The 26,099-nt window shown below is 38.7% G+C and overlaps 1 protein-coding gene across 1 annotated transcript in view; it reads left to right on the forward strand.

Annotated features, from left to right (window-relative positions):
* The first annotated feature begins 1,637 nt into the window (after positions 1-1,637).
* The window catches only part of DPP6 (dipeptidyl peptidase like 6), a 989,665-nt gene continuing 965,203 nt past the window's right edge, over positions 1,638-26,099 (forward strand). Inside the window, exon 1 of the mRNA XM_027841049.1 lies at positions 1,638-1,865. Coding sequence (XP_027696850.1) covers positions 1,638-1,865 — 228 coding nt within the window. The remainder of the gene's footprint in view (positions 1,866-26,099) is intronic.

The following is a 26,099-nucleotide window of genomic DNA, read 5'->3' on the forward strand; positions in this document are numbered from 1 at the left end:
AAGAAGAAGAAGAAGAAGAAGAAGAAGAAGAAGAAGAAGAAGAAGAAAGAAGAAGAATAGGGATGAGAAGAGAACACACACAAAGCAGCCCTAGATGATTTGCTTAAATTCTTGCCTTGCTGTTGAGACTTGGAAAGGAAAATAGTTTAAGTTTATTTCCACACAGGGGCGCTGAAGCACGTTTTAATGCAGCAAAATGAATGAATACAAAACCCCTGAAAGGTGGAATTCACTTGCTTTCTTTTATCCCTCCCCCTCATTTACGATATAAGCATCTTAAAAGTTACTGGTTCCCTACATCTTAGTCCATACCCTTCCTATGTGGAGGATGAAAGGGGATGTTAGGTAAATCAGTTTGATGTGTTGGTGATGCATTGGGGAGGGTAGCATTATAGAGAATTGTCTCAAAATATTATCCTGGGCCTTACCTTCTCAGCTTATAGCACTTAGCAAGAATCGCTTTGTTTTCGTCCTTTTCCATTTCTAGGAAAAGAAACGAGAAGTTAGGGCTTTGTTAGCAACATCGCTTGGTTTATGAGTAACCTCTCTCGAAGCTTACCCATTAACCCCTCCCCTACAGAGATCTATCCTCAGGCTTCCATCCCATCTTCTTCTTGGCTAATCCTACCTCTTCTCCTCGTAAAATTAAGTGTTTTTGTTGTTGCCGTAAGTTCCTCTGTAAAACCCCCTGGGAACAACGAGGAGGAGCACTTAGACCCACCGAAAAGAGAAATGAACAGAAAGAGGGGAGAGGATTAACAGGAGAGAAAAGCAACGTGCTTCGAATGTGGGCTCCTAGTTCAGCTTAGCTTCCACCTCTTCTTCCTCCTCTGAGTTTCCCACCGCCCTTTTCCCCAAATTCATATCTCCCTCCCTTACACGCATGCTTTCAGCAACCTCCGCTTCTCTCTGCATACTGTTGGTATGCGCCCTCCGAGGGTGTCGTGCCGCTGCCCAATCCCACAGCGCCCCTGAAAGCTGTCCCCCAGGAGCTGCCTCTTCTGTCCCTTGACCCTACCCCACCCTTTCGAGCGGTTTCTCTTTTTCTCTAGGCTAGTGTTCTTTTCCCCACTGAATCCCGAACCACCCGGGCGCCATTATCCCAGCAGAGGTTGGGGGGGAGAAGGAAGATTTGGGAGGGGGGGACTAGAGGGAGCAGGAGAAAGGATTAGGAGAAGGGGTGCGAGAACTAGGGGAAGGGAGTCAAGGCAGACTCCAGGGGGAGAGGGTGTGGGGGACCCAAGAAGAGAAAGAGCGTGAAGACTGGCTTTGGATGTTTTCTGGTCTCTAGATGGTGCCAAATTTCTTGGAGCCAGGGCATTTTCCCTCCCTTATTCTGCCCCCTCCCCTTTGATTAGGGCACTTGCAACGGGATAGGAAAAAAAAAGAAACCAAACACACATATCCATCAGCTCCCCCCCTCCTTGTTTAGATGTGCTGAGAGAGAGAGAGAGAGAGAGAGAGAGAGAGAGAGAGAGAGAGAAGCCCAGCGGTGACTTCAGTGTGGCATGCTGTAGGGAGCAGCAACGGCCTCCTGGTTTTTCTGTTTTGGGGGGTGGGGGGAGGGGGGAGGGAGATAGTCAGAGAGAAAGACGGAGGAAAAAACAAAAAAGAAAAAGCTATAGAGCGTTTGACTGATGGCTTCGCTCTACCAGAGATTCACAGGCAAGATCAACACCTCTCGGTCTTTCCCGATACCCCCCGAGGCAAGTCATCTTCTAGGCGGCCAGGGCACTGAGGAAGAAAGCAGTGGGGCTGGGGGTAAGCCCCCCAGGCCCCCAGCGCCGTCGGCACCCCAAGACCATGGCGCAGGCGGCCGGCCCCGGTTCCAGTACCAGCCCCGGAATGACTGTGAAGAGGAAGATGTAAGACTATCTTTCTTTGTTGGTGACCGTGGCGGTGTTGGCGGTGGCGGTGGCTTTTGAAAAGCTAGCTTACGATATGCGTTTTCTGGGAGTACCTTCTTGATAATCTTTAAACCAACCTTCCTTCCTTCCTTCCTTCTTCCGTTTCTTCCCCCCCCCCCGCCTTCTTTCCTTCTATTTCTCTCTCCTCCCCCTTCCCCTCCCCGAAGCTCCCACAAATGTCATCTTTGTACCGAATATCGGTCATCCCCTCCCCTGGCAATGGGTGCCTGGCAGCGACGTCGGGCCAGGAGTTTGGGTAGTGTGTGTATGTTTTCCCGGGGCTCTTGTGAGCCCCGGTGTGAGTTACTGGGTTTATTTTGTTTGTTTTTCTTTAAACCGTATCGGTATAGCCCTATGGAGGGAGGCCACGGCTCTGCCTCTGCCTGTAAGTTTGTGTGTGTATGCGTGTGTGTGTGTGTGTGTGTGTGTGTGTGTGTGTGGTGTGTGTTTCCTATCTTTTTACGTCTCATGAATGATGAAGTCGTGGACTCTGTTTTTCCCCTTTCGTCCTCTGCTTCCCCCTCCCTCAGACTCTTCTTACTCCTTGAGTATAGACAGTATCCCATTCTTCTACTCACTTCTTTCAAATGAAGCTGGTGTCTAGTTTTGTTTTGTTTCATTATTATTTTTCAATGATCGTCATTTGTTATATTCGGGACCAGAAACCTATAACCACCCTTGCTCTGGTCTGAGGTCCCAGAGCTCAACGCGCGCTCGGTAGATAGGTTTTACCTCTGGTACTCAGCCCCTTTCTTTGCCTTGGACGGACAACTCAACATTAGACTGTATTAAGTGAAAACTTCTCCACATGCACGTTTCCGCGGTTTCAAAGGTTGGATTTGCATATTGCCTTAGTAACGAATGACTCACGCAGGGCACTTGCTGTTGTCCCCGCTGCTGGGTCTGATAGATTGAAGAGTTAAATCACCTTACATCGATTCCTTCCAGGGCTTTGATGGGGTGTGTGTGTGATGGGGTGGGGGGCAGCTCTACGCTTCCGAAGGAGGATGTGGAAAGATATGCGTTTTTTTATTCTTTTTTTTTAATGTCAGGAAAGACAGTCCAGATAATCCATCAAACGTTCTAGTCCTGCTGGGGTCTGCTAAGATTGGGACCACTCTACCTATATTTTACAGCATAAGTTGTTACATTACATTATTTGCGCGTGTTTTTTTTTTTTTTCAATCTCTTTTGTCCTGCACCTTTGTGTCGGCCAAAGATCACAGAATTACATAGGAAGCCCCAATTCTAGTTTCCCCAAAGTTATATCATCACCCTCCAGATTCCCTATGGAGGCATCCAATTCACTTGCTGCCGCCAGAAGTTTCGGGTGTTGGATTGCAATTTGTCTTGACTTACCAGTTACGGTTTATGATAAGTTACTGGGAGCCCTCACCATGGGGCCTAGATAGTTCTTGAAAGGTGGGCCTTGCTGAGACACTTTTTGAGTTCTGGATTTTGGTTGGTGTTTAAAAAATTAAAGTTATTTTCTTCAAGGAAGGTAGAAGTATGTTTTGTTGAGGATTTTTTTTGGGGGGGGGCCAAGTGTGAATATCCAAAAGAAAAAAAAATACAAATGTAAGCTCCGACCTTGCATAAGAATTTTCCTTTGGATCATTTCCCAAAGCCCTTCATTAAAAGAGATGTTTTTCCCCCTGGCTAGCTGCGTCCTAAGGGATGTGAACGAGTTCTTAGTCATCTGGGTCGCCGGCTAGCAGTCCTTGAAGAAAGGGATGAGGGAGTAGTGGGTAGAGAAAGAAGGGGATTAAAGATAACAGCGGTTTCAGCGAAGGGGGTGGAGAATGGAGGGGGGAAGAGAAGGTAACTGAGCTGCAATGCAGACAGATTTCTCCGTAGACGCTCGTTTTCTTCAGTCTGGCTTAAATCTGGAACTATATTGCCAGAGCCCGGAATGTGTGACGGGCACCAGGAAAGGAGCCTTTGTGAAATTTCATCCTTGCAGACTCTAGGTGTCGCTAGGACAAAGCAAAGGCACTGACTTCCGGATTTTATATCAGACATTTTCTGAACCCTGATTTTTTTTCCTCCTTTCTTCTGATTTTTCTTTTTTTTTAAAACAGCTTGGAGCATATATTCCCTGTTTTTAAATATCACAGATGTCTGGAACTGTTTCTCAGATCATCAAAAGCATTGGACTGAGAAACAAATAAGGGGATTAACATGTGAAAAGGCTTTTTGCTGATTTGACTCTAAAATAGCCCCTTAACTTAATCATTAAGAGTGTAAGGTCCAGCACTAGACACGCTTTTTTTTTCAGAGAAATATGAAGAGCATGTGCTTTTATTGGTCATGTATGTATCTTTACACCATTGTGGGTCTATCTATATATGCAAATGCCTGATACATATGACCAACACATAGCATGCATCCAGTGTATTCAGCATATGCAACCCAGACAGTAATCCAGATCCATTTTCCAATCTGTAGTTAGGCTAATGCCCCAGAGCATTCCCCCCTCAACTATGTCACTGCCTCCCAGTTAAATGTAGCACATTAGACTGTTAGAGATGGATAGATCCAATTTATCTCTTCAAAAGCATTACTTGTATTTCTCCAGGGATTCATTCCAGTCCTTAAGGTTAGGACTTAATTGAAGAGGGGATAAAAGTAATGAAATTTTTCTTTATGAAAAAATTTAAAATCTGAGTATAAGCTCTTACCCTTTCACAAACATAACATGGTATTGCATGCCTCTCTGGGCCTTAATTATTTTGTTTTTTCTCCCATTATATTCAATATTATTAGCAAGGTGATTCACAGCTAAAAAAAAAAAGAGTTATCTTGAAAGAATCCTAAGAAATTGTTTGTTTTGTTTTTTTAAATGAGGCTGGGGAATGATAGACATTTACATATCCTTATTTTAACATGTAACACATTACATGTGTTTCTATGGGGTGTGTATGCATGTCAATATTTGGCAGTTCCAGAAATTTTAAAAATACTGTAATTTTCCATATTTGATTAGCAGATTGCAAGAGTACTACTAAGCCACTTGTTAGCTATCCCAGGTGCTGAAGGGAGCTCCCCTCCCTATCCAGCTCACTAAATCTTTGTCACATTCATCAAAAAAAAGTCAGAACCAATAGGTTGGAAGCTTTATTGCTCTTTTGTGGCCTGTCCCTCACTGAAAGCAGTTAAGCAATCCACCAAGGCAGTTTCCTGACCTTGACCACTGAGATCACTGTAAACATAACTAGTTTCTCTCTTTCCTCCTGAGCAGTTCTTTTTTTTCTGCAACTAAAAACAAAAAGGCTCTCCCCTATTCCCTCAATCTCTTCCCACCCCAAAGACAAATGAATGCAGTTCTGGACCAGATGTGTGTGTGTGTGTGTGTGTGTGTGTGTGTGTGTGTGTGTGTAAATCTCAAATAAAAAAAAAAGTAAGGTAGCCACAAGGGCAAGCATAGAGAAATGAGGTATAAAGGTTGTATGAGGAATAATTAATTGGTAATATATTATCTGTCTGCACAGAATACATTTGAAATGGAAAGAAAGGCTACTTTGTGATTCTATCTAATAATAACCACACTGTTATTACTAATTATAATTAAGAGCCAATGTTTTCACAGGTAATCCTCTTTTGGGGAGGATCGCATCTCAGCTGTAAAGATTTCAATTAGAAATATAAAAGGGTAGTCAGGGTCTCTTTGCTGTCAGATGTTTTTCTTCTCATCTGCCTCTTTTCTTTTTAAGGTAAAACACCTGAATCCCTTCTGGGGAAAGTACTAAACATTCCAGGACTGGGAGAGATGTCTTATATAAGTTTTGAAAGAAGTTGTCTTTTAAAAGAAATGTTTAGCTTGTGTCAGCTTGTAATGCAATATAGTAACTTCTAAAATATAAAATCCAGGAATTGGCTTGTAATGAAATATGGTAACTTCTAAAATATAAAATCAATCACAGTTCATCTCAATTGAGATGCTGAAATTGTCAAAGAAATGTTTAAACAGAACATGACATCTTTAAATCTAAACCGATATATATTTGGTTGGTCTCCCTTTGAGGCACAACTCATAGATTGTTGTTAGTAAAATCCTTTCTCTTCATATACATGTTTCCCCACCTTGGCAGGGGGAACAGGGGCAGTACATAGTAGCCTAACTTGCTATTTAAATGTGACATTAAACTGGGTTAGCCAAACCATTGATTTACCATCAATGCTGCTGCTGTTTAGCCTGTTCCCCACCTCCATCCTTGAGAGATCCTTCTAACTTTGCCATCCATTTTGATAGGTCTTTGGACCCCTGAACCATTTGTTTCATTGATCAGTGGGGGTTCACAGACCCTCTTGTCTGTTCTACATTAACTAATCTCTAGCTGAGTGACATTCTATTATAGTTCATTATCACATGATGATATTTTGGTTTAGAGATTTCAAACTTTCCATGCCCTGCCTTTCTCACCAGGACCTTCTTATCTTCTACTTAGCTATCTTTCTTCAACCAAACAAGTCATCCCTTTTCTCCCACAATTTATTGGCTAGTTCAATTAACCCTTTTCTGATTTTACTTACCTTAGCCAAGCCAGCATAATTAGTCTCTTCAAGAGGCCCTTAGTCATGTCATAGACTCCCCAGTCCCCTTAACCTTCCGCTAAGTAGGACACTCCCACCCCACCTCCATTTTTTCCAATTTCTTTATTCCTGTACTTGGGATACAGAATAATGCTGGAAGAAGAATTCAATATAATGAATTGCCCTATTAGGACTCTATTTTTTTTCTCCTTTCATCTGGTCTTTCGCTACTTCAATGTTTGTTATCCTTAATAAATTCTCTAGCAAACTTCCCAAATTTGTATTATGAATTTCTTCTCTCCTCAGTTCCTCAATACCATTCATTTTCCTTGTTGTTGTTGTTGTTGTTTAGTAGTTTTCAGTTGTGTCTGACTCTTCATGACCCTATTCGGGGTTTTCTTGGCAAAAATACTGAAGTGGTTTGCCATCTCTTCTCCAGCTTATGTTACGGATGAGGAAACTGAGGCAAACAGGATTAAATGACTTGCTCAGGGTCACAAGGCTAGTTAAGTATCTGAGGCCAGATTTGAACTCAGGAAGATGAGTCTTCCTGACTCCAAGCCCAGCCCTGTATCCACTGCACCAACTAGCTGCCTCTACCATATAACTTTACATCTTTATAGAAAAGATGGAGGTTTTTCATGCTTGAAGTCACCTTCATTCCATCTTTTCTGCCTTTAGCATTTGTAAGAGTTTATTCTGTCTTATTTTTACCTGTATTAAAGAAAAAAAAAACAATGTCCTTTATTTCCAAGGATATAACTTCACATCTATGTTTAAATCTGTACTTCTATTGCCTTTTATCTAATCCTAGCATGCCACTACTATGATCTTGGTTAATTATTCTTCTCACCCATTCTGGGATCTTCAGTGTCTTCCAGTTCCTATTTCCTCACCAATTATCCTCTCCTTAACCCCTTAGCCCCCTATACTATACATGCTATTCCCTTCATTGCTCTATAATTATCATCCTAAATATTACCAAATGATCTCCTAATTTTATGAAACACAATAGCCTTTTCTCAATCCTCATTCTCTTTGGTCTACTATAGCATTTATCCACCTCTGCCTCTTTGATTCTTTTCTCCCTTGGCATTCACAATACTATATTCTCCAGTTATCATTCTACCTCTCTAGTCATTCTCTGTTTTCCTTTTTTCATCAAAAAGTCTCTTCCTTTTCTTGTCCTTTAAACATGGGATTCTACAAAACTCTGCCATCAGTTTTACCCTCATATCTGTCTACACTCTTACTCATTTGAAGATCCCATATAGGCTCACATCTTAAGTATTTCTTATACACAAATAGCTGCTAAATTTCTATTATCTGATCCTCAACTCTGTACCTAGCATCAATATCAATATCTTTTGAAAATTTCCACTTAGTTGACTTGAAATTACTTTAAACTAAACACATATAAAATGGAATTGCTCTTATTTTCTTGAAAGCTAACTCTTCTTTCTAACTTCACTACTCCAGTTCTTTCTAATGCCATTCATTCTATTATCCAGACTCAAATCCATGGCATCATCATAAATTCTTCCCTCTATTTTCCTCCCCTCTCTGTTCCCATGGCATATAAATGATCATATTCTATCCTTTCTATCACAGAAATAGCTCAAATCTCTTTCTTTTCTATTCCTATTTCTATCATTCTAGTTCAGGCTCTTACTGCCTCATACCTAAATTGTTAAAATAGCCTCCTAACTTTTTTCCTTGTCTTAAGCACCTTCTTCTATCCAATCTGCACACCAACTCCTATCTATTTTTTTTTCTAAAATAGGGTTTTGATCATATCAGTGTTCTGCCCAGAATCAGAGTCACTTTCAGTGGCTTCTTCTTGCTCATACAATACTGACTGAACTCCTTTGGCTGGCTTTCAAAGCCTCTCATGATTTAGCCCTATCCTTCTTTTCCACTATAAAATCCATCTCTTAACCTTACCAAAACCGGACAACTTCATTTGCAATCTCCTGAATATTACTTGCCCTTTCACATCTCCATTTTATAGCTTACCTGGAAAATATTTCCTATAGTATCTCCAACTTTCTAAGCCCTAACTATCCATCAAAGCTCAAATTCTAACATTTCTATAAAACATTTTGTTACTAACCTATCCTGAAGTGATCTCTCTCTTTTCTGAACTCTTTTAGCAATTTTTAGCGATAACAATAAGGTGCTATTTTTAAAAAATGTAATAATAATTACCTTGTGATATCTTTCCTATCGTGTCTTGAATTGGTATTAAGTCCTTTGTTAATAATTAATTTTGAACATGTTAATATCTTGACTCTCAACTAGATTAAAAGAGCAAGGACTATATCTTACACATATTTTTATCCCTTTCAGCTTAAAACAGTTCCTTGCACTTAGTAAGTATTGATAAATGTATTGTTCTTGTACAGTAGAATAAAAGAACAACTAAGTTGTTTATTAAGTTATTTATTTATACAACACTATGGCATAAGCATACAATTATGCTTTGCTTTACTCTGTAGTTGTATTCCTGAGAAGTTGGGAGTTGCCAACTTTTTGCATATTGAAACTTTTTCATGTATCATTGAAACACCTACAGTGAAATAATTGTGAAGTGAATAACCACCCCTAATTTATGGTATATGTAAATTCAAATTTGCATATATTGGGTTGTCTTTAATCTAGTTTAATACATTTGTACTAATTACTTAGATATTTGAATGGATTTAGGATTTCCAAATGTGAGCACTGCATCCAGGACAGTGGTTATAAACAGTTCCATTCCTTCCCACCCTGTTCCATTGACATCATAATTTTTCCATAAATCCTCTGCAGAGTATTTACTAAACATATTCCTCTTACTCCTTTATTTATGATGATGTTAGCATACAATAGAACCATTGGGTTAAAAGATATGATTGGTTTTGTGATTCTTATTGGATATTGTCTTGCTGCACTCCAAAATATTTGTGTCTTTGTAGTCCCACCAGCAATATGTGAATATCTATTTCTTCAGAATTCTGTAAATATTAGAATTTATCAGTTTTCCAAATTTTTTTTTCAGCTCAGTGAGTAAAAGGTCTATAAATGTCTTAAGAGTATCTTGATTTGTATTTCTCAGATTATTTAAGATTTTAAACTTTTTTTCCATGTAGTTATTGACAGTAACAATGTCCTTTGATCATTGCTACCCTGGGAAGTATGAATTCAGTTAAGTTCATTAAGCATTTACTAAGTGCTTACTATGTGCCACATGCTGGGGATACAAAGAAAAAAAAATTACATTGCTACTCATACCAATATGTGTCAAATGCTTATAGATTTTGTATGTAAGACTTTTATCTGACATATTAACTTGAAACATTTTTTCCTGATCTGTTTCTTTTTCTATAATGTCTTTTAATTTTAAGGGTATCACTTCTTTTGTACAAATATCTCTTCATCTCTTTGTGGTCAAAGCCATTTATTTTGTCCAACGTGATTTCTTCTATTGATTTAATGAATAAAAATCTTCCTTCTGTCTATAGTGAAAACAAGGACTATTCCTTTTTCTTCTGGATAAATGTGTATATGTATATGTGTGTATAGATGTGTGTATACATATATGTATACATGTATACCTATACAGACACATGTACGTGTACAGGTATATTGTGTTTTATGTTGTATATGTATGTTTATGTGTGTTTATACTATACACACTTCTACCAAGTTAAATATATAAAGACTATAAAGTCTATAAAACAAAAATTGACCTAAAAATTGAATTAAGTAGCAAAATGGTAAAGTGAAAATACATATCTATGTCAATAAATATATCTATATCTATAGACATATATGTGGGTATATATCCACATACGTGTATATACACACATATAATATATATATATACCTGTATATGCACACAAAATTGTATGTATATATATGCATATACATATATACACACATACATATAAATATGCAGATATATCCACTTTTTTATGTTTGGCACCAATGTAGTCTTTCAATTATTCATCATTTTCCCAGTCTTAATACTTTACCAGCCTACTTGCTTTTCTAGCCATGCTTATCTTAGATAATGCCCTCTACCATGTCTTACATTCATTATACATCTTGCTTGTGCTCAATACATTACATTTAAGGTGTCTCTTGGGGTCATTTGTGATTTAATTTTTTTTCCAAAATCAAGATATTTAATGATGTTGAAACTTTCAGAACTGAAAATTGGGGTCAACCATGTTCGTTTTGTTGGTAATATTACACTACCTGTTGAAAGGGAGGAAGGAAGGAAATACTGCCTGCTTGAGGCCAAACCTTGAACTCTCAATTCTTCTCCAGAGTTAGCAAGTGAATAGTAAAGTTGCAGAGTAGTCTGGAAACTGACTTCTCAGAGCCTAGTTTTTCCTGTTGTCACTGCTGCACACTTCCAAGATAATTTACTTGTCTATGTTACCTGCAGACCTAAGTAAATCTAGAATATTGTAGTAGCAGAATATTAATTTATATTTTGTGGCAATGAAACCATCTCATTTTTGCTTTTGAGATTAATGTTCTTATATTATAAAGTGGACAGGAATTTTTCTAGCTGTTGGCTTTAGACAATTTTTTCTTCCATAAAATAGAGCTTTTTCATTTTTCCAAAGCTTTCTCTTCTTTGGAGTCACAGTGATTAATGAGTTTAATTTTTGCAAGCAACTGCCAGGAGGTGCTGAGTAAGATGTACATGCTGATTGTGTATAACCCTGTTCCTTTTAATTACTTTGATGATAACAATGCATTAATCAAGTGCATGAGAAATGCTTCCATGTAATGTACAATATTGATCCCTTTCATAAGGCATTGACTATAAAAATGATAATCATAGTAATCCTTTAAAAATTAAATTCTGCCTAACACATTAAGTGTTAAAGGCATTGAATTCCCAAGTGAAATGCTATCATTTGATTCCATTTGAGGCAATAATTATTTAATTATTTTATTTACTTTTTCAAAGCAAACTTTTGTTTTGGTTATCTGAATTTGTAATATGTGGCATTTGAACACTCTATTTTGCAGAATTTTTGTTTTTAATAGAAGTATAACATTTCAAAACCAGCACAATCTTAGGAACCATCTTACCTAGCTTCTTCAATTTATATATGGAGAGAGAGATTAAATGAGGCAAGTACTGAGTCCTGGAAAGAGAGTCCTGCATGTTGGAGGCAGAGGATCTCCTTTGAATCCCTGCCATGCGAGTCTCATTTTTGCTCTCTGGTCTTTAAGTGTCTCCTCTGAAAGATGAGGACTTTGGGCTGACTTGCCTTTCAGACCCATGGTAGCTCTGCATCCTATCCACTGCCCAATATCTCACAACTGATTTTTGTGGTGGAATTAGGACTTGCAGCATTACAGAATCTCTAAATTGGAAAGGACTCAAAACCCATCTTTCAACCCATACCTGAATAGGAACATCCTATGTGATATCCTTTGCAGAGTAGTCATGCAGTCTATGTTTGAATCCAACCCAGGGTTCCTGACTTCTGTTGATTTCCACTTTACTTTCCTGCCTCTTAACTCAATCTTTATGCCAAGTTTTATTTTATAGACTTTTATATAGTCTTTATACATTTAACTTAATATTCATATCATCATCATCATCATCATCATCATTTTGATAGTTCACATATAGGAATATATATACCTTTAGGTGACAACACGCTCTGATCACTGTATCAGACTAAAGAAGTTTAGTTAAGCATTCTAATGACCACAGGCATCTGAGAATATTTTGCCCTGATTCACTTTTTCCAGTATTTTCCTAGAGATAAGTTGTTTTGGCATTTTCTGGTGAAGTATGTTACCGATTGTATTTGTTTATAGACATAGGAAACACTATCTTATACAGCATGGTTCGGAAATAACGAGGTATTCTGGTTAAACAAATATAAAAGCTAATAATTAGCATATAAGACATACAAATGTCACTAGCCTTAAAAAGAGGTACAGATCTCTGCCACCTATAGGAAATTTGTAATTAGGACTTTCCTCATCCTATCCACCAAAATAACAACTCTATCACTGACCTTCTAAGGACTGAAAATATACCATTCTAAGTTAGAATCTTAAAGATCTTTTCATGCACCAGAATCTCTTTTTAAAATGCAAATAACCCTAGTACAGGTCACACGTTAAGGTGCTATTAACATTTTAGCAGGGATTACATTACAATTAGATGATGGAAAGGAGCTAGCTGGGTAAAGGTGAGAAGAAAAGAGAAGTCAGTTGAAAGGAGGGGTGTGTGAAGGAAAGCACCAAAGATTTCACCAACTTCACAATTTTATCTGAGGCAAGCCCTTCATACATTGATGAACTAGTTTCTAAGAATAAAAATATAACAAAATCAACTCAAGATGAAAACCACTGAATAGATAGGAATGGTTGATTATTCAAAGGAGACACTGGAAACTTGCAGAGCCTCAGGGTCATCATGATGTAAATCAGTTCTCATCTGACTGTAGACTTTGGATTTCGGGTTGGTAGAATTCCAGCTAAGACCTAGCTCTTATTCCAGATACTTTCTTGGCAACCTTTTTTAGCTAGTTCAATTCAACATTTATTTAATAGTTAGTATGTACAAAAAATGTTGCTATGAGATAATTAAACAATGGATGGCAACTAGCTACATGAAACTTAATCTAGTTTAGTTACTCAAAGGCATATATCTATGTATGTATATATTCATGTATATGTACACACATGTATATATGTAAATATATCTTATTTAAATGATATGCAACAGGTGGAAATAAGTTTGCAGCTAATTGATAAACAAAGGGCAATATCACTATACTAGCTATATGACTTTGACAAGACACTTCATGTTTTTTTGGTCCTTAATTTTCTCATCTGTAAAATTGAATGAGGACTTAGAATCATAGAAGTAACCTTAGAAATAACTTGGTCCCAACCTCTCAATTTACAAATGAGGAATTGAAGGCAAGAGGACTTCAGTGATTTATCTAAGGTTTTATAGATAGGAAGTAGCAGACTTGATTTTAAACTCTGATCATTTTACCTTTCCTCCACACCAACTTGCGTCTTAAGAAATGACAACTTCAGTCTCTGGAAGAGAGAACATAGGGACAGAAATTCTGAATCTCTCCTGAGTGTAGATTTTGATGGAAGTGTGGGACAAGGGTTCCAAGTACTTGAATAACCAAAAACTGAAGGATGGGGAGAGGTAGGGGCCAGTTCCATAGAACAGGGAGCAGTACAACATTGGCTAGTTTGAAGACCAACTTGAAGAGTTTGACAATGCTTCTATGAAGGCGGCTGTATAGTCATTCATATATACATTCATATTAAACATATTTTCACCTTAGTCCTGATGTAAAGAAGAATTAGAATTAATGGGAGGAACCACAAGAAAGAAGAAACAAAACAAAGCAACAAAATAAAAGGAGAGCAAATAGTATGCTTTCATATGCATTCAGACTCCAAAGTTCTTTCTCTGGATGTGGATAGCATTTTGCATCATAAGTCTTTTGGAGTTGTCTTAGATCCTTGCATTGCTAAGAAGAACTAAGTCTATCAAAGTCAGTCATTGCATAATGTGGCTGTTGCTGTGTACAACATTCTCCTGGTTCTGCTCACTTCACTCAGCATCCATCCATACAAGTCTTTCCAGGTTTCTTTGAAGTCTGCTTGCTCATCATTTCTTATAGCACAATAGTATTCCATTACATTCATATACCACAACTTGTTCAGCCATTCCCCAATTGATGGGCATCCCCTCAATTTCCAATTCTTTGCCACAACAAAAAGAGCTGCAATAAATATTTTTGTACGTGTGGGTCCTTTTCCCATTTTTATGATCTCTTTGGGATACAGACCTAGAAGTGGTATTGCTGAGTATATATATATACATATATACACACACACACACACACATATATATATATATATATGTGCTCTCTCCCTCTCAGTTGTTGACTCACAATAAATGCCCAGTACAAAATAATTTTAATTTCTGATAGTGATCATTTTTCTTCATCTGGGTAAAAAAAATTGCTCCTCCCCCCCAAAAAAACTCATTGTAATTTCTCAGCTTTCCTGTCCCTATCTCCCACCTACCCCCAAGTAAACCCTTTCCATGGCCATTTAACAAATATATTTGTTGGAGAAACTACATGTTTTTTTTCATAATCTTCCCAGCTTTTTACCTTTCTCTGAGTTGATAGCAAACACTGCCCAGAAGTGGCTGCGTATCTATTAAAGTGGAGGCAGGAATACCATGTGAGCTAGCAAGGGGTTTTCTATTAGAAACAAGAACTATGATGAATGGAGATCAACAATTTTCCTCATGGGTTGCTAGCCTTAGTCAATATCCAATAACTATTGATACTGTCCCTCATTCTTGTCCTCCAGTTCCTGAGAGATCATATCAATCAGCAGGGTACAAGGGGAGCGCCTGAGCTGAATTCTAATGCATATCCTAGCCTGCCAATGATCTTTTTAATGGTGTTCCCTCTGCTCCAACAGCTGTTTTATTTTGCGGCAACAATGAAAAAGAGTCTTGTTAACATACTGCTTCATTGATAATGGGGTTAGTTGGATGATCTCTGGAGCTGTAAGAGACTTTGAGATACTGTCTACTCTGTCCTGCTTTCTTCAGGACAAGTAGTGTGTAGAGTGGGAAAACAGCTCTGTTGGCTTGAGCTCAACTGTGTGTTCTGTTAGTTACTGCCCATGTAACCTTGGGCAAGTCCCTTCCTCTCTCTGGCTCTGAATTTCCTGATTCGTAACAGGTAAGTTGATGCTATGGTATCTTCCAGTCTGAAACATATGCTATGATAAATCTCTCTTGACCAAAGAGAATCTATCCTTTTTTTTTTTTTTTACTTTTTTGGTGAGGGAATTGGGGTTAAGTGACTTGCCCAGAGTCACACAGCTAGTAAGTGTCAAGTGTCTGAGGCTGGATTTGAACTCAAGTCCTCCTGACTCCAAAGCTGGAGCTTTACCCACTGTGCCATCTAGTTGCCCCAAATCTATCCTTTTTTAATAACCACTCCCACCACCTAAGCAGCTAAAGAACTTCTCTGAACTTTCTGTTATTTCTTCCATTGTTGCCCTACTGTGAGGATTTTTTTTTTACTTATGTTTAATCTCTGTCTTATTGTATTTTATTTTTTTTCTAGAAACAGAACATCTCTGGTCAGGATCCTCATGTCATGATAACTATGTATATATTCGAAACTTCCTTTGGTAGTCCCTTGGCTTAATTTTCTCCCATTTCCTTTCCTTTGGACTAAAGCTGTGATTTCCTTGATAAAGGGAATATTCTCCATCATTGTACATCAATACCAACTCTGAAACATATTCTTAGGGAGCTGCCTGGGATACTTGCTTAGGTACCTACTGACTATATGTCAAAGAAAGAACTTCAAGACCAGCTATCTATATCTGCTCTACACTCTGCTTTTAACCAGTTCCTTTGGCTTCTTCTTGCTATTTATGATTATGCCTCTACTCAATTTCTCAAAAGATGTGAAACTGCCCTTATTTTTATTTTTTTTCTCCAATATGTTCCAGTACTTGCCCTAAAATTTCAAGAAGTGACTACACCCTATATTGGAAGTCAAGGGCCTGATTTCTAATCCTAACACTAACATGAACTGACTGTGTGACCTTGGGCAAATCATTTACTCTCTCTGGGATTTAGTTCCTCATGGGGAAAAGGTTGATGTTATTCTAAACAGTCTATAGGTTTTCTTTCCACTCAGAGATTCCATGATTTTGTGTGAAAAGTGGAAAAGTTTGGAAAAATTAAGCCCATGGGACTTTGAGACTAGTATGTGTCTCACTCTCACTTTTCTGCAAGTGATTTATCCGCATTATGAATTTTTACTGAACTGAGCTAGGAAGTGGTGGTGGCTAGCTACAAGCAGACTGTTTTCTTTTTGTGTGAGAATGCCAACAAATTTTATGTAGATCACATCATTTCAAAGCAAACACTTCAAAAACATTTTATTTTCTTTCAGAATTGGTCTATGTGCCTTCAATTCATTATTCTTTTGTGTATGAATATCTCATTGTCCTCACTGGCTCAGTACCAGAAAAAGACTGAAATAGAGGTAGAGGTCCCAGGTTAGGTAAGTATGTGTACTTCCTGGAGAAAGGGAATACTTGTAAACACAGTAATGCAGCAAAATACCTTTGATTAGAAGTTTGGGTCCTTTCTCCTTCACTTATATTTAAGATTTTGTACTATAGTTTCTCTTTCTGTGATCCTGGGATAATTCATTCAGCTGGCACGTAGAAAGACAAGCCAGGATGTCTTTGAGCTGCACATCATTAGAGCAAAACCAAGGTTCCCTAACCAAGCTGCAAATTTTCTGCCAGAAAAAAACAATCTTGGGTACTATCATCTATTTGAAATAGCCTAAGGCTCTCTACCTTATAACTCTATATATTTCTGTGATACAAAACTAATAATAAAACTAATCAGAACTAATAATAAAAATTGAGAAAAATATCTTGGGGAGGAAAGAAGGCAGAGAGGATGCTACATGTCATCTATGGCAAGGTGATCCCTGACACTTGCCTAGGGTGACTTCTTTCTCTTTGCCCTTCTATAAAATGGTTATGTAACTCCTGCCTCCTGAAACTCAATGGGCTCCATCCATGTTTGAAATGTGAAAGTTCCTACTTAAAATACCTTTTTGGAAGGCATTGCTTTGGGATCCTGCATCTATTCACTGTTTGGTGGTGTGATTGGTCAAAAGGTCTCTTTTCCTTCCAGGGGTGACAGAGACAGTCTGGATTAGTATGTAATCAAAGGGATGTGCTGACAATCTCCTAGATCTAAGAAAATTCTAATAAGCATCTTTATTTTTGAAGATGTCAAATGCAGCCAAAGTGCATTCAATTAGATAAGCATAATGTGGCAGAAAATGAAGAGATACATGACTTTGGATTTGTTGCTCTTTGACCAGAGTAGGACTTGGGCTGCTTAAACTCTCTGTGCATTACTAAAATAAGGAACTTTGTGGATGTGGAGTGCAGGCTGCAAACTCTCAGGGGTAGAATGGTGGGTTAAAATAGCAAAGTGACAGAAAGAGAGAGAGCAAGAGTGAGGAGGGGGAAGGGAGGGGGGAGAGAGAGGGAGAAAGGGGAAGAGGAGAAGAAAATAAAGCATGTGGGAAGTCACACTTTGTACAAGGTTAGGCAAGGAGAAGGGGGAGAGAATCATCTCCTTTTTCAGGGCACATTCTTCACACCCCATTGAGCCTTGCTATTCCTGTGAACCATTGGCCATCTGCTGATCTGCCGGAGATTAGAGAAGGAGGTCAGAATCTGAATTGGATTCCAAAATGATACTAATCACTCAATTCTCTCCCTTATGTCTCAACAGGGCTCAGTATAGCACTCTTGGGAGCAATGTCATCCATAGGTATTTGCATACAAGGAAATTATATATATGTGGAAAAATATATACACACACACACATGTATGTTGTTACAAAAATTAAATAATTTTGAAGCCTGAAATCCACTTTATGAATTATCAAATGAAAATCTCCTATAGTGGTGTCTACTCATCTACTAGATACATTGACACCCTTTCCCCCTCAACCAGGACAGCAATAGCTAATGACTATGAGAGTTCTCCCACCAGCCTAAGCAGGAAGAGGAGCTTCCTGGGGCGGGGTTGGGGAAAAGGGGGAGGAATGTCTTTTATTGGAACAATGGCAAAGCTGCAAGCTGGAGAAAGGTAATAGAGAAAAGTTCAGATCCAACATTTTAGTGGTTCTACTGAACTGGTGTAATAAAATTCCTTTATTCATTTGCTCATTCATTTGATTCACTTGTCAGGTCCCCCCACCCCACCCCACCCTCGCCCCAATCAGTTATTAAGCACCAACCACGTCTAACATGTTGGGCTCCACGATAAGTCTTGGGTAGTAGAAGCAAAATAAAATAGTCCTTACCTTTTAAAGAACTTATATTCTGTTGGGGAGACAATATGTATACAAATGAATATATAGAGAATAAATTGAAATTAAATACAAAATAGTTTAGGGAGAGCGAGCACTAGCAAGTGGAAGGTTCAGGAAAGATTTCATGTAGAAAGAAGTGTTTGAGCTGAGTTTTGAAGGAAGAAAGGACTCTTCAGGTAGAGGTAAGGAGGGAGGCCATTCCACATGTGAGGAATGGCCATTGCAAACACTTGGAGATGGGAGATGGACCTCTCCTGTGTGAGAAGCAGCAGAAATAACAGTTTAACTAGATCAAAGTGCAAGAAGAAGAGCAATGTATGTTAAAAAGTAAAGTAAAAAAGAAAGGTAAATTGAGGCCAGGTTTTGGAGAAACTTCAGAATCAAATAGAGAAGTTTGTGTTTTTTCCTCGGGATAATAGGGAGATATTTACTGAGGAGGAAAGGCTATTTAAGATCTTTAAATTAGGGGAAAATCTTGATCTTCTGTTCTCAAAGCTCAATAAAATGATGGCTCCACTAAAGAACCTTCTAGATGGCTATATGCAGTCACTGGCCTGTTCCTTTGCCACATTATTCAGAGAAGCATCTTGAGTAGTCACTTAGGTATCAGGGCTTCACTCAGGACACTGTCTGTGAGCACCCACAGATTAAAGATGCAAAGAAGTTATGCACAAAACTGTTCCCTTCTTATGACAATAGGGAGAGAAGATCTTCCCACTGATCACAGGCAAATTGGAAGCTTGATCCACTTCCTCTCTCTTTTCCCCCTCCCCCAATGAGTATTGGTTCTTGCTTATTTAAAGCTCACACTTTTCTTTGATTTTCAAGAAGATCTGGAATTTTAGTAAAGCAACGAGTCTACCATTGAACCCTATATCTTCTCTGTACAGTAGAAGTCTTGTGTGCAACAGAATTGCCATTTTATTGGCGCTGTCTAGTCTTGATGGCTTTTTAAACTACTGTAGGGCAAGGGCCAGGGGAGGATGAGAAGGTAGTGGAGGTAGAATGATAAAATGTTTTAGCACAATGAATTATCTACAACCTTTTGCTTTGGTGTGTATAAAAAGAAGTAGGGAAAGGGTACTCAATCATGTTTGCTTTAGGAGGAAATGGCAAGAAATGGGGACTGGCCCATGGAATGTTTGGGACCATCGGGACTTGGGGACAGGAATTTCTGAAAGCGGCAAGTAAGGAATAGTGTTAATAATCTAAAAGTACTCTCTTACTTGCAGAGGGCCTATCCACTGCTTTTAAAAGCTTCCTGTTAGGCTCGTTTTAAGATGTGTCCTGCCCTATTTCCTTTTGGTAAGAGAACTAGAATTATTTGCTTGAGAGAGGGAATTCCAATTTACACTACACAGGATTTTATTATTCTATCGCTCAGAGTATTGCTATGAAAACCTCTAGAAAGAATATTTGCTGGCTAGAAGGACAGAGTTTTATTGTCACATTTCTGTCTTTGGTTCATGCTTAGAAAAACTGGTGAGACTTTGTGTATATTTGTAGGAGGGGGAAAATGATCAAAGGAAAAATAATGCAGATTAATTAATTGAAAAATTCTAAAATTTTACCATAATATTTCAGGCAAAGTACCTACCAATTTAAAGGAACTGACTCTATCATAAAGGGAAGTAATTTAACAAGTGCATTAGAAAAGAGGGAGGAGTGTGTGTGTGTGTGTGTGTGTGTGTGTGTGTGTGTGTGCGTGCGTGTGTGTGCGTGCGTGTGTGTTCATGCATTTAAGGAAATATCTTTGAAATGAAACATCAGTATAGCATGCAACCACAAGCCAAGGAATGCAAATATTATTAGAGGTACCAACACACAGATTCAGAAGGGTAAGTTAAAGGTCAGTAACAGGGCCATCAACAGTGGGCAAAATGAAGGATAAGACTAGTCAAATCCACCTATAAATATCCAGAGCAATTCAGAATGGATCCAGTGAAGTATTTAGAGAATGAAAGGCTGTGGGAGGCTTGGCAATTTGCTTGGGAAAGATCTAGTTTGTCTCCCCTCTCTGTTATACCATTGTGCCCAGGTTGTGGGCCACAGGAATTTAAAGGGTCCTTTAACCAGATTTAATGAAACTAACAAAGCCTAAATGTCTTGCTTTGGAAGCTATCAGGTGAGACCAGAGAATCCTTTTGAAATAAATACTTCGAATATAAATGACACCAATGCCTAGGGTTGGAATGGGAAAACTTTTAAGAAATTTATGTGAAGTAGCTAATCTGGCTCTTCTCCTATTTGTAAATAGGATGTTAAAAAAAAAAAAGTGAAGCTAACTGCTCCCTGGATTCGAGCAGAAGTAGTAACAGTCTTAGGAGTAGGGGGAGCATGGAAGCCACATGCAGGGGAAACCTACCAGAGTCCTTTTTCAAAGATTAGAGGATCACAGAAGCAGAAATTTAGAGTTAGAAAGGATACAAAAAGCGATCTAGTCCAACCCCATCATTTTATAAATGAGAAAATAAGCCCAGAGAGATTAAGTGATTTGCCCAGAGTAACAAAAGCAGTGAGTGGCAGCATACATATTTGGGCTCAGATCCTATGACACAAAATTCAGGGCTCTTTTGACTATGTTATTCTGCCTCTTAGGTACGTGGGACATCTCAGGGAAATCTTCCTCTAAAAAAGGTTTTTAACCATAGTCCCCCAAGGAATCTGTGGATAGATTTCATAGGATCCATGAACTTGAATGGGAAAAAATACATGTTTATTTTCACTAATGTCTAACTTAAATTTTTTTCCATTTAAGTATTTACACAAATTATTCTGAGGTGTTTATAGGCTTCATCGATTTGCCAAAGAAGTCCAAGACAAAAAAAAAAAAAAAAGGTTAAAAAGACCTCTGCTGTAAGTATTGAATACTCCACAGTCTGAGGGACCTTGGAGTACCTGGGTAAAAATGTGGAGCACCTGTGAGTCTATCCCATCTCATCCGCCATCAGCAATTGCCATTTTTCTCATGAGCTTGGCCACTATGAGACCATAGCTCACCCCTTGTGTGTGCATTCCATTTCTTTCAAACTCCTGATCTAGTGCTAGGTATTAGTCCTACATCCTAGCAGTAGGAGGATATAAGTTCCTTAAGATCAGGGACTTCCATTTACCTCTTTATATTGCCAGTACTTAGCATAATGACAAACTTGTTGTATTGAACTGAACTACATTGAAGGGGGCCTATTAGGCTTTTGCAAACATCGGGCCAGATATGTTCCATGTACTTGAGATTCTTCTGACCTTCTCGATTGCCTATAGAATTAATGCTTGGAGTCTCCTGTTCTGGAAGGAACTCATTTATTTCTTCTAGTTTGCTAATTCACATTTTAGGTCCGTGCCAGCTAATATTATCCGATAAGCAGAGGCCAATGAGAGAACACAGAGAGCCAAAGATGTAAAATAGGAACGAAGAACAACTCTACAAAAGAAAAACGAAGGAGGCAGTGAGGAAAATCTATAAGTGCCTTCGCACATGGGAACGACTGTGTTTTGGGCATTTCTTATCATTCGTTATCCCCTTCACAAAGATCACATTTCACACTGTGTCCAAGCGAAAAGAAATGAAATATTTTTTTAAAGATGTATGTAAGTGGCAAATACGTCTTTCCTGGGATTCATATTCACTCTCCAAGCAGTAAGTAAAATTCTCCTGGCTGGGGCAAGCACTGAGATTCTCCCACTCTGTGTTCCACATCCCAGTTAAAGTTCATTGACAGACAGGGTCACATTGATCTTCTTCAAGACCAACACATCCACATTACCAAGGGATGTTAAATTTAAAAAAAAAAACCCTTTTAAAAAAAATTCTTGCCAACAGATTTCCAAAGAAGTTTCACGAAGCTTCTTTTGTTCAGTGATCACTTTCATGCTTTTGTTCACGCTAAGCTCACTGCCAGGAATGTCCTCTCTACGAAAAGGAGTTTTGCTATTGAGTTTCACTTAGTATTGGTGCTGAGATATCTATGGCAGAGGTGAAGCCAGGCCAGGGTCAAGAAGCCAGGAAGTCTAGACGGGGGCCTGGAAATATTCAGTTCTTAATAAGCAGAAGCCAAATTAGAAATCAAGAAATTTTGGTTCCAGTTTCCCATCTGCCGTGTGGAAGATGGTAGGCCACAGACCCTTAACTGTAAATAGAGACATGACAGTTGCCAACTACAAAAGTCAAGAATCTGTGTTTAGATTCTGGCTGAGGCAAGTGTGGAAGAGTTAGGATTAGATGGAGGCCCTTAAAACATGAGCACACATGCACACACACACACAAACACACACATAGCTACACACTAGTCCAAAATGCTAGGTTAGACTGAAAAGCATCTAAGAATGTAGAGAATACTAAAGGGAGGAGGGGGAAGCTCTAGTTGTCTGTGGGGCTTTACTTGCATTTATAAAGAAAACTGAAACAGTTGGCTTGACCCTTGGATCCCAGCTGGCCTCATGAGCTGGAAAGAGACCAATGTCTCCTTCCTTGAAGTCAACAGGCCTCTGATCTTGGCTTACTTCGGGGAACTGCAACTTAATATTTTCTTCTTCCAAAGAAACACAGAGGATTGTGGCTTTGGCTCTTTATCTCTTTGGAAGGTGGTAAAGATGAGAGGGGGAGGAGGGGAACAAGCACTACTAAGTGCTTTGACCATATCTCATTTGATAGTTAAAAGACTAATGACACCGGCAAAGGAAGAGATCCTCGGGAGGAAAATTCACGTGAGGGAGTTTGAGGCGATGAGACAGATCCAGGGACTGACAGCAACAGAAGCGATATCCATCATTAATAAGGAGTGTGAGAGCACAGGTGACTAGGCAAAGTCTAAAGAAAAAATAACAGGGATTCACTGCTGGAGTCCAAAGGCATTGGAGGCCACAGGGGCTAACATGGGCTGGGAGGCTGACAGGGAGGGAGGTCCTGTACCACACCCTCCCCCACAACAGTATACTATGAGCTTCTTGGGGGTAAGAGGGTGCTTAAATGTTTGATGAATTGACCTAGTAGCTTTTAACACGGTCAGCAGAGGGCTGCTTTAGGCAGGGTCCAAACTGCTCCCACCTACAAGGGTTTCTTACAATGTTAAAGATGCAGGTGACAGAAAAGAAGAGAAGAGAAGAGAAGGGAAAGGAAAAAAGAGTCTCTCCAATAAAATTATAAAAATATAAAATTATACCAACAAAAGGGAGAAGTTGGATTCTGAGCTTTCACAACTAAGGGTGGAGTAAGGGTGGAGTAAGCATATCTAAGGAAAGTAATCCAATATACTACAGTGAACCATCAAGTTTTAATGGAAAGAACACTGGACTTCTAGACAAAGTCTTGGCCCTACCTGTTAGTGTTTGACCTCTGGTAAGTCATATATTGTTTTTGAACTTCAATCTTCCCTTCTATAAAATGGGCATTATAATAGTGGCCACATTTTCATGCGCTGGACAAGGAATTAGGTAGAAAGACCTGGAGGGTTTAAAGTCTAAAATCTACTAGCTGTGTGCCCTTATGTACAAAGTTTTCACTTTGTTTTTTCAAGAGATCAAAATTAAAGAGGCCTAAGAAAGTTTTTAAAGATGTCTTCAAACAAACAGCCAGCCAGTCTTCCAGAATAACAAATTAACAAAGATAACCACTGAGTCTTATTGCTGGCCCGCTGCTCTGGTGGGCATTTTGCTTTGTTAAAGTCTCAAAGCATGCTCCCTTCCTCCCTACCTTAAGGCCTAGCCTAAGTCCTGCCTCCTCCTGGATGCCTGTCTACACTACAACCACTGCACTCTCACTCCTTCTTTCCCCTTCCTTCCACAGCATCTATTGGTTGTAATAGAGTTCGACATTAAAGCACAAACCTATAGTGTGCCGATTGTTCTAGTAAGAGTTTCACATTCACGTGTGTTCATCTTTTCTGCCGAGACAAGTGAGATTGTTAGTTCCTCAAGGACAAGGACTTGGTCTCTTCTTTCTTTAGTGCCCCTCCTCAGCACCTAGAACAGGACTGGACACACAGAAAAAGCACCGGACTTAAAGCCGGAACGTGTGGGATCGAATCTTGGATCTGATGCTTATTTAGTTTTGTGATCGTAGATGAATCAGTTAGTTTTTCTAACCCTCAGTTTTCTCATCCATCAAATGAAAATAGCATTTATGCTAGGTAGCTTATAGAACTCTTAGGAAGAAAATGCTTTATAAACATTTAAGCACTATACAAGTTTGAGTTTAATAATAGCAATAATAGCAACTCATATTTACATAGCACTTTAAGGGGGCAGCTGGGTGGTACAGTGGAGCACCTGACCTGAAGACAGAAAGACCCAATTTCAAATCTAGCCTCAGACACTTACTATCTGTGTCTGGGCAAGTCACTTAACCCTGTTTGCCTCAGTTTCCTTATTTGTAAAATGAGCTGGATAAAGACATGGCAAACCACTCCAATATCTTTGCCAAGAAAACTCCAAAAGGGGCCACGAAGAGTTGAACACAACTGAAAACAACTGAATAATAACATATAACACTTCAAAGTTTGAAAAGTGCTTAACTATGTTATCTAATTTGATCCTCGTGACAACCCTATAAGGTTGTTGATTATGTCCATTTGATGGACTAGGAAACTGAGACACAGAGAATAAGTGACTTGCCTAATGTCTGAGGCAAAGTCTAATCAGGTCTTCCTGACTCTGACGTTCTACTCTCCGTCCATTGTACCATCCAACAACCGCTAATTTCATCATCGTCATCACTGCCATTCTTGAAGGTCACTTGTTATATATGTACTTGCTGATTTACAGAGATCTCAGAACCTGGAATGTTCAGTGTGTCATGCCATGCCATAGTTCATTATTATTGGTGTCAATCCCAAGGGACGTATTCTCTGAGGGCGTGCTATTCTCTCTGTTGTTCATTTCAGAAGTTATAATCATAGACTGTCAGAGTGAGAAAGAAACTTAGACATGGTTTTAGAACAAGCTTCTCATTTTACCAATGAGTAATTAGGACTCAGGTGAGTTACTTGGGACAGCTAGATGGCACAGTGGATAGTGTCAGGTCTGGAGTCAGGAAGACTCATCTTCCTGAGTTCAAATCTAGCCTCAGACATAGCTGTGTGACCCTGGGCAAGTCACTTAACCCTGATTGCCTCACCAAAAAGAAAAAAAAAGCACTTTGCACACTGCCTGGCATATAGTAAGCACTACGTACATGCTAGCTATTATTATTGTCATCATCATCATTATTGCTATTATTATTAAATGCTACAAACTTACCAAAATCATATGAAAGTTTATATAAATTTTCACTTATATTTATATGGATTTATGAATTTTAATAATAATTTTAAAATGTTAAGTTTAACAAGATGGGGCACCCTGATATTACCTATTGCTTGTATGAGATAGTTTCTGGACGCTACTTCCTCAGACTAGTGGATCTGTAGATGAGGTCTTCTTGTTTGACCATCTTAAGTCACTTGATCTGTTTCCATTAGAATTTTTTCTTTATGAGGTCATAGCAAAACATTTCACGTCAAATCCAAACCTCATTCTTTGGATGATTTTTAGGCTAAGATTATGAATGTAATCCTTTCATTTCCTTAGCATCAGCCTATGAAAGTTTTCACAAAATTTGAAAATGGTCTAGAACAATGTACTACTTAAGATGGTGATTGCATTAAATTTTAATAAAAATCATATCAATATGTTAAAAATATAAATAAGAAGACTTTCAAATGTTGCTTTTC

This window comes from Vombatus ursinus, unplaced genomic scaffold (assembly GCF_900497805.2).
Source record: "Vombatus ursinus unplaced genomic scaffold, bare-nosed wombat genome assembly UNPS02014852.1, whole genome shotgun sequence".
Classification (NCBI taxonomy): Eukaryota; Metazoa; Chordata; class Mammalia; order Diprotodontia; family Vombatidae; genus Vombatus; species Vombatus ursinus.